The sequence below is a fragment of the Ambystoma mexicanum genome, chromosome 6p (genome assembly GCF_040938575.1).
Source record: "Ambystoma mexicanum isolate Mex_15411 chromosome 6p, UKY_AmexF1_1, whole genome shotgun sequence".
NCBI classification, from domain to species: domain Eukaryota; kingdom Metazoa; phylum Chordata; class Amphibia; order Caudata; family Ambystomatidae; genus Ambystoma; species Ambystoma mexicanum.
Genome location: NC_090935.1, coordinates 1,350,105,458 through 1,350,117,892, shown reverse-complemented (window position 1 = coordinate 1,350,117,892; position 12,435 = coordinate 1,350,105,458). Strand labels below are relative to the sequence as shown.

The 12,435-nt window shown below is 43.2% G+C and overlaps 1 protein-coding gene across 1 annotated transcript in view; it reads left to right on the top strand.

The window, feature by feature from the left end:
- The window catches only part of LOC138510408 (G-protein coupled receptor 54-like), a 402,978-nt gene that overhangs the window by 242,210 nt on the left and 148,333 nt on the right, over positions 1-12,435 (top strand). The window contains exon 2 of the mRNA XM_069626041.1: positions 11,669-11,793. Coding sequence (XP_069482142.1) covers positions 11,669-11,793 — 125 coding nt within the window. The remainder of the gene's footprint in view (positions 1-11,668; positions 11,794-12,435) is intronic.

The window sequence follows — 12,435 nt, the reverse complement described above, 5'->3', positions numbered from 1 at the left end:
CATATTTATATCGTTCTCCTAGTGCAGTGTGTGGCATACCCCTTTAGCAACACGTTTGTGCATATTGCCCAAGCGTGGTAATTTAGGCCGCTCTAGAGTGTGGCGCGACTCATGATTTGTTGCCGGGTTGGGGTGGGGGGCCCCTCAGCATGGCCTGCAGGGGGGCCCCCAGATCTTGTGTTACGCCACTGCTCCATTGGTTGGACATTTGTACAATGCTTAGTTTTTTAACGATTTGACTGTTATGAATATGTTATTTAAGCTTTGTTTCCTTTACAAATGACTCATAGCAAGAGAGCAGCACATAGGTTTACCGCAACCCGTATTTACAAGTTTCCAGAGGCATCTTCATCCATTACACCTTTGACAGCTATCTCATGCTGCAAAAAATAATGCTGTAGTAGCTGAGAGGTTTGTGTGTGGGTTCACCAACAGCAAGATTGCTTAGGTCAGGTACACTTATTGGCTTGAAAATATAAAACCTTGTAGGATGAGCTGCACATTTGGAGGAAATATGTAAAATGTTCAGTTGTAATGTTATGGATATATTATTCTATCTTTAGTTCCTTTACAAATGACTCATAGACCGAGAGCAATACCTATGTTCATCCCATCCAGGTTTCCAGTGGCATCTTCAACCATTACACCTTTGACAGCTATGTCATAATGCAAAAAGCAATGCTTTCTGCAGGAAGCCCCAGTTTGACAGATGTCAGTGCATCCGTTTTTGACAGGAGAGTTTGTTAGTTCAAGTCCACTCATTGGTTTGAATATATTCAGAATGCAAATGGGTTTTAATCTTTCTTTACTTTTATGGTTATATAATTGTATCTTTATTTTGATTTCAAATGGCTCATAGAGAGCACCACCTATGTTTATTCCCACATTTGCTGAATTAAAAGGGTTTTGTTGCGTTAAATCTGCACAACTTATCAACACCTTAACTAATGTTTATTAGGTAATTTCAAGGGTTTTTTTATGCCATTGTTTTTTATGTGACACTGGCCATGGCCTTCATCCGTGTCTACTGTACATATTCCCACAATATGTTTCTTTTGGACCCACTAGGTGGCCACGCTTTCCCGCTCACTAGCTATGGCCTTCACTCATGACCATTGGCTCTGCCCTTCGGCCGTGACCCTTTATATATTGCTCCAATAACTTTCTTCCGTTCCCACTAGCCATGGCCCCTCTACATATTGCTACAATAGGTTTCCTAAACGGGCCCACTAGCCCTGGCCGCACCACTATGTTTCTTTTGGGCACACTAGCCATGGCCTTAGGCCTCGACATGTTGCCCCAATAGGTTTTGTTGGGGCCCACTAGCCATGGCCTTCGGCCATGTCCACTTTCCTTATTGCACCATTTTGTTCCTTAAGTAACCCAGTAGCCATAGCCTTTGGCCACACCCATTACCCCCACCTCACTGTAGCTGTAAGATTTCACTTTTTTTGTATTAATGTCATTTTTTTAACTCCCTCTTTTTTAATAACCTTTTTACCATAACCGCGTTTAGTATACCCCAGATAATAGCAATGCACTACAAATAACCCTGGCTATCCGTAAATGCCCATAAATAACCGCAGTTATCTGTAAAAAGACCACAAAATTCAAAACCCTTCCCTGCCCTCGCAGGTGCTCATCAAGTGCCCCCCTCTGCTTGCCATGCCCCCCACCACTCATCCCAGTTCTTTTTACCTGCCTAGTCCTCTCCTATTGCCCGCACCACTGGTTGGTTCATGTGACGCATTTTCATTCCCAATCACATTTGCTATTATAACCACGGTTATCTTGCAGCATAACCACAGTTATGCAAAAATGCAGTTATGCAAAAACGTTGGAGCTCTGAACTTGGTCCCCAGCCCACTCCTAAATCCTGATTTTCACATGGCGTCCTCTTTCTCCCTAACCCCCTATATCCTGATGCCATTTCATCCTATTTCCTTCTCCAAATGGCATTTTTTACACGTTTTGTTTTCGGCTAACCCTGGTTATACCGTTATAACTGCGGTTATCTCTCGCGTTTGAGCAAAAATAAAAAAGGCTGATTTTTCATTTCTGAAAAGCCTTGCTAATGCATTGTGGGGCACTATAGATCAAATATTATTGACCTTCCCAGTCAAATATTTTAACTACTGGGTGGAATAGCCCCAGTCCCTTCCCGGAAATTGAGTCAATGATGCGTGCCCAATTTGTTTTGTCTCTGGTCCAATTCCGTCCAGCGTTTTTTGCTGTGCGCTGTGCAGACATTTTTACTTTTTGTCTAAGGGGAAATCAATGGGAGTAGGCTGAAAACAGTGTTTTTTTTTTGCTTACTTATTAACTTTTTCATTTTCTGACAAATCTTTCCCAAAATGTCCACTCTAGGGGGTCAAGTGCAAATCTTTTGTTTGCAAAATATCACCCAAATCTGTCATGCAAGTCAAAGTCGTTTAGCAATTGAATTTTCAGCTTTCCTATGGAACTAGATACTCAATCATAATGCAGCGACCGCTGCACTACAATATATCAATTCAGGGCCTATTTGCACCAGCATGTTTATATATAAAAACATACTGGACATTGCACCAGCACCAATAGATCTCTGGGACCAATAGATCACTGCGTCCTGCTGACCGGGGCCAACCAGGTGCACCGACAAGGCATCAGCAGTAAGAGCTGCACAGAAATGCCCACCGCCAAAGGAGCTGCACCAAAACTTCCTGCTTCGATGAAAATAGGAAAATAGTATATGGAAGGCAACATTGCCATCAAGTGGTACAAAAAAAGGAAAAAGACGTCATGGAGGCAACTTTCACGTCAAGCACCAATCATCAAAGGAGAAACAAAGAACATTGCAAACATCACAACTGACCATTATGGATAGAATAAACCATACACTAAATAAACAACATTGTTTTAAAAATGTTTTTTTAAAAGGAGCTAAAGGATAGAGGGCATCAAAGCTGCCACCAAATCACAAGAATGGAAAATGTTAACACCACAACTCAGTTTATGGCCCATGCAGGCAAGCCACCCACGAGGTGGGAGTTGTGGGTGGACTCATTGCAAGTACTTCTCAGGGGAACTGGGATTGCACAATTCAGTGATGACCAAACAGGAAGCAACACTCCTCCACAATCTGGACACAGGCGGGCTGTGGATATTTTGGAGCTTGCCAAATACGACCAGGTGAAGGAACCACCGCTACCAGTGCGGCAGGAAAATTATGAAGAGGCCCTAGAAAAGTTGAAAGAACACTTTGTTAGGAAAACAAATGTGGTTCTGGAACGATACCACTTCTTCTCAAGGAAATAAAGGGAGGGAGATGCGTGGATGACTATATTGCAGCGCGGAGAGGCCTCATCGGCACGCGCAAGCTCACGGGAGTCGGCAACCAGTACGGCAATCAGTACTTCTGAGACCAACTTGTCATACACACTTCAGAAAGCCATTACATCGCCAGGAGTGAGGAGATGAGTTACACATGCATCCCAGTGTTTAAAGATGCCCAATCCGAGGCAATGAGGGATACACAACATAACTGATGCAAAGTTGAGTGAGGAAGGGACCCGAGCAAGGACAACAAGTTTCAATGGTGACACAATACAAGCAGAAGAGACACACGTGGCGCCAACAAAAGCAAAGGCTGACAGGCCAAAAAAGGGAACTGCCAAACTGGGACAGCAATGTGGATGCTGTGGTGAGGAAAAACATGAGGACAAAGCCTGCCCTGAATGCAGAAGTGAGTGCATCATTTGTGGCATAAGGACATTATAAAGGTTTCAAGGTTTTATTAGCTATACTTTTAGCCAATTGGCTTTGTATAACACAACAACATTACATAGAATACAATCCAACATTAAACATTAAAAAGAGTAATACACATATCATTCATAGAACTATTCAAGACACTTTAAAATCACGGCGATCTTAAATAAAATATAACCATAAAATAGATAAGATGTATGTCATTGCCTCTCATAAAAATTCCCCACAACGCCTCAGTTTCATTCTCATCAATCATGTTATTGTAAGATTTCATGTACGTGTGTCGCAGGTCATTCAGACTTTCACAGTTCATGAGCAAGTGGCAAAGTAACTCAATAGTATTGTTTCCGCATAAGCGGCACATCCACATATCCTCCAGTAGACCTAATCTCTCACCCTTAGTTTCCAGTGCCTCTGAGATATTGAATTTCAATAATAGATATGGACGAACAGTCTGTACACTCGGATAGGCGTTAATATATTTTGGTGTGTTGCACCGGGACATCCGTTCTTGACAATAAGCGCCACTATGCACCTTTGTCGCCAAATTAGTTACATTTTGTTCAAACCCTATTTCTTTCAATTTACATTTCAGCTGGTGTTTTACTCCATGTAATGGAATCTGGCTGTTATTCGTTAAAATTCTGATCCATTTCATATGGAGATTTTCCACTATGCACATGGTACCAACAAGTATGTTTCCTTCAGATCTCAGAAATGCGTTTACATAAGGGACTATTATCGTATCTGTTACAATTTTAGATATGTTTTAAAAAAAACAATACACATTGGCTTATGTATACATGCTGTATCCCTTTTATGTCAAATTCAAGATAGAGATATTCCACACTTACATTTTGGGGTAACCGCAGCAATTTACGTATTATTTTAGCTTCGAATATCTCTAATTGTCTACCAAGTTTGTGACCCCATATTGCTATTGCATACATTAGACTCGCTCTTATTTTTGCAGTGTAGATCGTTAATACAGCCGAGACCGAATAACCACTATTCTGCCCTATAAAAATACTCAATGCATTCACCGACACAAGACGCCGTGCTTTCAATGATGACCATTGAGAGTCCCAACGTAGCTTTTCATCGATCTCTATTCCAAGATACTTATAAGTTGTTACTTGTTCAACTCCCTTATTATTAAGTGTCCATACATATTTTTTTGGTCTACGTTTTTTCGAAAAGACCATCACTTTACTTTTGGCAATATTGATGGTTAAGCCATTCACCTTACAGTAATCCTCCAGAGTGTCAAGCATATTGTGGAGCCCTGCAGGAGTGTAGTCTAAAATAAGCAGGGCGTCAGCATAAGCAAGCCAACCGATAATCACATTATTGATCTTTACCGGATTGGCATTGGCATTCGATATACTGAATGGCATAAGGACATTATGCATACATCTGTAAAAGACGTGGGCAGCGAGAAAGAGTGAGGACAGTCCAAGAGACCAGGGATTGGTGGGGCATCAGGTGGAAGGCAGAAACTGCCATGGGACTGGCTATAAATAGACAATGTACCCACACAAAAGCTCCTAAACTCTGGGTCGTCATATACCGTGGTGGCTATAAATACCTACACAGAAACACATGGCAGGAGGATGGAAGACCTTTACAGAACGTCCATCAAACCGACAGGATATGACAAGTCTCCTATCGACATTCTGGGTTTGACATGGATTATGCTCAAGTTCAGAAACATGAACACTGCCTGCCGCCTGTGACAAATCAACTTCCGGTGCACCTGTAGTCCAGGGATGAATATCGGTTTATACACCATCAATCAGTCCCACACCTCTAGTACACCAGAAGGGATCCGAACAGATTGGAAACACAAGCAAATTATGAACCTCCTTGTGCAACTTTGGTAACGTGGACGGAACGGCAGGCTTATCTCTGCAAGGTCATGGATCATTGGTTAGTTGCAACACATCAAAAATACAATTATTACCCAATGATAAAAGGGACTGTCCAGTCAAGGTTGTATACAAACATCTACTTTACTATTATTAAACAGACTGTTCTAGCACACTACAAAATACAACCCACCCTGTAAAGGAATGCGGAGGACAGACAGTTTCAAGAACGAAAAGGGATGCACTCTGGATACTGACAGGAGGGTTGTTGGTAAGGTAATTAATCACAATAGTTCAAGGATACTTGGTTTCAGCACAAAGGGAGCAATGGGTCGTAAAATGTCACTATGGGCCTTCGAAGAAGGACCAGGGGGACATAACCCCAATGTATCTTGCGCTAGTACAGGTTCTTGGTGCTCGACAGTGTAGACTCAATTTCAGGGTGCTTTGCAGCTTCTGCAACAGAGTTCCTGACGGGAGACATGTGTTGGTATCAGGCGACAGACAGTTCGGCGAGTGAGTCTAGACGGACGGCTGCAGACTGGCCTACATGGCAACTGGGGGACAAGAATTGTTCTCTCAGTGCTGATCAGCGGGTTTGAAGCACTGGTCGAGACGTCTCTGATGTCGTTAGCGACTGCGACATAACAACAGTGAGGGTTGCAGCTCAAGCAGCTCAACTGGCTCAAAAATGTCCTTTAAGGCAGATGCTGGTTGATGCTTGTCGATGCACTCCTCCTAGCTTCTTCACTTGGCTCATGTCGTCCCCTAAGGCAGACGGTCCAAAGTGGAGAAGAGTGTTGCAAGAAACTGTCTTGTCCTTAATTTGGTTCAGAGACTCTTTGGCACATCCCACTTAGGAAGCTTGCTATAGAGCCTAGCAGGGCACGCTGTGTGCTGTCTGTGTACCAGTTCTGGACCTGCTCGAGGGTCCTCTGTATTTAATATCTCGCTCTGTTCCCTGGGAGATGTTTAGGGGAGGGATCGCGCTTCCCTCTTTGGATATCCTGGCCTAACTTCACTGGCGGAAGCTGTAAGGCAGACTGTACCTTCAGCCAGGGTCCAAATGAGTTCTTCTTGTTACTCCTTGCTAAGTCTTAAGATGCTCTGCCCAAAAGAGGGCTCAGCCCTCTTTTAAGGCCGAATGGGCCACAGTGAGTGGTGTAGGCTAAGCCTACCTTAATGAACCAATCCAAGGTCCCCACCAACAATCTCCTCAATGCATGAGGTTATAACAAGAGTGCTTTCCAACAGAAGTTAAAGGGGTGAAAACATGTAATACTAAGTCCAACCCATCTTCGTATCTGTTGTGGATCAAAGCGTCTCTCTAGTTAATGGAGCTCTCTGTGGTTCCTGATTAAAGCAGCAGGTCTCAAATGAAACTGCAGCGAGAACAGACTTGTTCAATCCACATACTCATACTTTATGAATGGGGCCCCCTGCGGGGGATGCCTACTGTAAACACATAGTCCCAGACATGACAGGTTGCTGCCCTTGATATTGACTGGTGTGAGCTGGCTTCAAGTTGACACAGTGCATGTCAAATGTTATTGGGGTTTTCCTGTCTTTTGTTAGTTCTGCGACCAGCCCCCCCCCTGTGTGCCTGTTTGAATTACCTCTGATTTGTTGGCAGGGCTGCCACCAGCAGAGCTAACAAAGGGTACGGTGGATCCATGGAGCCTTTGTTAGTTAATTAGGCTGTCCATGGCAGGAGGAATGTTTTGCCCTCCCCCTTTTGAGATGCCTTCATGTACTCTTGGCTGTCATATCCCAACTAAATATGAAAGGGGGGACAGCGCAGGTAGGCTTTGTCCACCCATACTACATGGATCTATGTGAATGTCGAGCGGTGAACATAGGAAAATGTGTGTGGGTTAGCCAGACACATTTTCCTGAGTTTCATCTACCATCATTTAATTTCTTTTAGAATTTCTAAAAATCCAAGGCAAGCGCACACCGACCGTGCTGATGGTCAAATTGCTCACACCGCCTTTATGTTGCCAGAAAAGGATCAGATGTCGTAGGGTGGGGTGAAAAAGCAACCTTGAAAGTGAGGGTACACCCAGGTGAAGAATGCCCTATTTTAACCATCAAGGCAAACGAAAATGTAATCAAGGAACAGCTGCTGAGAGATAATCCAGACGTCTTTAACGAGGGCATTGGAAAACTTGTTTGCTTCAAACATCAAATAGTACTGAGAAAGGGGTGCTACCCAACGTTCACAAAGTAAGATCAGTCCCAGCAGGATTCTTTGAACTAATTGAATATTCAGAGTGATTATCTCCTGTTGTCATTGTGAGGGGGATACTCAAAAAAGATCTCGATTTTAATTAGTCAGACATTAACAACACGCCAACGCTCTAAACATTTGACAACAGGGCATGCACAAATCTAACGGTGGATGTCAGCATCAAAGGGTTGGGAGAAGTACTTATACAAATACAAAGGGGGCAGAAATGACCATTGCTTTTGCCTCCAGAGCCCTTAGTGGTGCAGAGAAAGAATGTTCAACAATAGAATGTGAAGCACTTGTGGTGTTCTGGTGCCTAATTCACTTCAAGACATTAATATGGGGTATGCCGAACACGGTCAAAATGGATCATAAGCCATGGTATTCCTGCTAAGCGCGAAGGGATTCTCTACGGCATCACCTGTATCTGCAGGTGGATAGTTGAGATCGTACGTTATAACATATCTGTGATTTATGTGCCTGAGAGGAGGAATGTGGTGGCTGACTGTCTTTCCAGATTATCTTGCAAGGATGGTGGCTCTCAGGACCCAGAGGAGAGTGAACAGTTGGACGAGCACATTGTGGCGCTGATAAACCCCACCACAGCCAGAGAAGAGTGGTTGAAGTGCAGCATGGAGTACAGTGAACCCATTCACATCAGGAGGTGCCTGAGGGAAGGGCAGGGAAACAAGGAAAGAGAGGTGGCCAGGTTTAGGTTGGAAGCTGGTGAACTTTCATAGGGATCTTGGGGTATCATGCGGGGTGACAGACTTGTGGCCCCTTTGACACTGTGGGGAAGGGTAATGATACTAGCACATGAGGGCCATTTAGGACGGGATCTTATGAAAAGACGGGTGAGAGAAAAATACTGGTGGCCTTGGCATGAATGCCGAGGTGGAGATATAGTGAGAGATTGTACACCATGTGTAATGAGACTAAGTCTATCAGACAGCAGCCACTACACCCCATTGAGATACCGGGGAATGTTTGGTCTAGAGTTGCTGTAAATATTATTGGACCCTTTCAGTTTTTGGGGTCAAGCAGAATTCAATGACAAGCCATTGCACCTTTGCCAGTTATGTCATAATGCAAAAAGCTAGAACCCCTGAAGGCATCCTCAATGGCCCAGAGATTACAGTATGTGTTTAACAATGCAAGGTTGCCAGTCCAAATCCCCTCATTGGCTTGAAAATATATAAACTCCTATGTTAAGCTGTACATAAGGAGGAAATATGTGCAATCTTCATTTAATAATAATGTTTACTGTTTGCAAGTATATGATCCTAGCTTTATTTCCATTATCAATGACTTATAGATAGAGTGCAACACCTATGTGTATTCTAACCAGCCTTGCTAGTTCCCAGAGGCACCTTCATTGCACCTTTCACAGCTATGTCATAGTACAAAAAGCAAAGCTTTCTGACCGGAGTTCCAATAGCACAGAGGTTAGAGTGTGGGCCAATGGAACGTTCGCTGCTTCAACTCCACTCTTTGGCTTGGAAATCCACAAACTCATGTCAAGTTGTGCATTGGGAGGGAATAGGTATTGCATAGCCCAGGGGTTAGAGTGTGGGTTTAGCATTGGCAGAACTGCCAGTTCAACTGTACTCATCAGCTTGAAAATATCCCACCTCATAGGTTTTGCTGTACATGGAGAGGGAAAGGGTGAACATTTTCGTTTTTAATGTTTGTTACTGTGATACACATGTTCATGTATCTTTATTTCCATTAGAATGACTCACAGATAGAGTGCAACATGTATGTTTATCCGACACAGCATTGCTAGTTCCCAGAGGCATCTTCAGCCATTACGCCTTTGACTCTCTATTAAAGACTATACAACTTTGACAGCTATGTCATGATGCAAAAAGCCATGCGTTCTGAAGAGAGACCCAGTAGCTCGGGGCGCTAGGGTGTGGGTTTACCACTGATAAGTTTGCCGGGTCAGGTCCACTTGTTGGCTTGAAAATACTCAATTTCTATGGATGACCTGCGCATGGGGATAACATGTGACCCCTTTGGTGCTTTTTCAGTTATAAATATATTTTTGTATCCATATTTCCATAAAGATTACTCACATAAAGAGAGAGTTGGAGTATCACCTAGGTTTATCCCAACCAGCACTGTCCGTTCCCAGATGCATCTTCATCCTTTACTCCATTTTCAGCTAAGTAAGTAATACAAAAAGCTTTTTTATATGAACGGAAACCCTAAAGCCCAGAGATTTCAGTGTGGGTTTAACAATGGCAAGATTGCCAGTTCAAGTCCCTTCATTGGCTAAACAATAACCATCTATATAGAGTGAGCTGTGCATTGTGAGGAAAGAGGTGACATTCTTAGTTTCTACTGTATTACCTATATCATTTTTTCTTGATTTCCATTACAAATGACTCGTAGAGAGAGAACTGCACCTATGTCCAGCGCCAGTGGCATTGCTATCTCCTAGAGGCATCGTCATTCATTACACCTTTGGTATCTATGTCATAATGCAAAAAGCTATGTTTTCTGAAGGGAGACCTAGTGGGCCAGGGAGATTAGAGTGTGGGTTCAAGCATTCTCGGCCACAGGACATTTATTTCTTTGCTCAGACTCTCTGGACCTATATTCTGCCAATGTTTTTACGTTGGGAGGAGGAATCAGCAGCACCCATCTTAGTTTTTCACAAAATAAATTGACCTCTGTGTATCCCAGCCGCTGAAAAATCAAATAGAACTCTGCATATCCAAGCCACGGGTGGTTGTGCCAAGTTCTGTCTGGTTTCCAATTAGGCCATCATTATGTGCGCACAGAGATCAATGTGAAACATTCTGAGTTAACACATGAAGGAGCCCCGTTGCACGGAGTCCCACTGAGAAATCTTCAGACTTCCCTGTAGACCATTCTGTTGTTGCTGAGAGAAAAGGTAGCTGGTGTATGTAATAACAGGATGTAGACTGGTGCAACCACACCATCTGTGCACAGCGACCTTCATCCTGAACATATTGTTCCTATCTTCTTAACCAGTGTTGGGTACCTCCATAGGTCAGGGACCTGAATCACAAAGAACGTGCAAGGCAATAATATGGCGGTTGATGGGTAAGACTCATCAAAACTAGGACATGAACAGTAGTTTGAGCGATGTAGGGAAGACCGTCTTGTGTCGGTACCTGTGGAGAAAAAAAGCAAAATGAAGAAAACAATATGCAGAGAATCAAACAATGAAAAAAAGAGGCAAAATTATTTTAGCATGTTATTTCAGTAAGTGAAACAATTAGACAATGTTTTTGTTAATGATATTGGGCCTCATTACGACCCAGGCGGATTTCGCGGTGCTAAATGCACCGCGAAGCATGGCGGAAAGCCGCCGATAGCGCCATGGGGGTTGGCGGATTTACCGCCCCATTCCGACCTCGGCGGAGCGGTAAATCCCCAATCCCCATTCTGCCCTTCCCCATTCCCATTTTTGCCCCATAGGGTATAATGGGAGTGGGGAAGGAGTTAATTACGCCACCGTAAAATACGGTGGCGTAATTAACAACGAGGTCCCGTAGCGCCATGGTTTTCTCCGCCTGGTAAAACCAGGCGGAAAAGGCCGCCATGGCGCTACGGGAACTCGTAGTATGGCGGAGAGGTACGCCATGCACTACGCTGGCGTAAAACCCTCTCCGCCAGGGTCCTAATGAGGCCCATTGTGTAAATAGTCCAATGGAACCCTTAGTGTAGTGCAAAAAGCCGCCCAGCGCAAACACAGTTTGCAATGCATTGCGTGTTCATTGTCTTCTGATGCCAGGCCAGTTGGCCTTTGACGTTTTTCACTCGCTGTACTCTTCGTTTTTAACAGCTAACCTGGCAACCACAGACATCATCTTCCTGATCTGCTGTGTTCCCTTCACTGCCACATTGTACCCATTGCCAAGCTGGGTGTTTGGAGACTTCATGTGCCGGTTTGTCAACTATCTTCAACAGGTATGGTTCAGATGTGAAAAAAACGACTTCTAGACCTGCGATCTGAAGTTACTCGTGTGATGTTTGATTGTAACCCCATTGTAAGAGCTGTGAACGGAAAACAATTCAAAGGATAGATGCACTATTTTACAATCTTACATTTTCAGGTACAGTCTTTGTGTTATTTATTCCTAGGCCAAGAGTAATTTTCTTTTTTGTACAATTACAGATAATGAGTCAATTAGTCAAAATCGACAGCTACTTGTGTTTGCATTATATTACTTTTTGAAACATGTATTTAGGGTTTATTCAATTAGGGGAAAATCAGAGCTTATTCCATCTCCAATAATGGTGCGTGATCCGTATTATCGACAGTAAGGTTACATGACCACCATCTTTCTAATGCAGCACACTATTTACATAAGCACATAATGAACAAAAGGAAAGCTAGAACAAATGTATTGAGATGCAGATCTTTGTAATTCCTTCATCATAGTACAGAAAGAAAAGGTCCACTTATGATTACGCAGGCAAAACTTAAATTCCATTGGCTTAGTAAGGTGAAATTTAAAAAAATGTCACTTTCTGCAATTGCATAAAGGATTTAAAAAGAAAATCCAAATATGGTGAAATTGCTGAAGAAAATATTCCACAAAAACATAA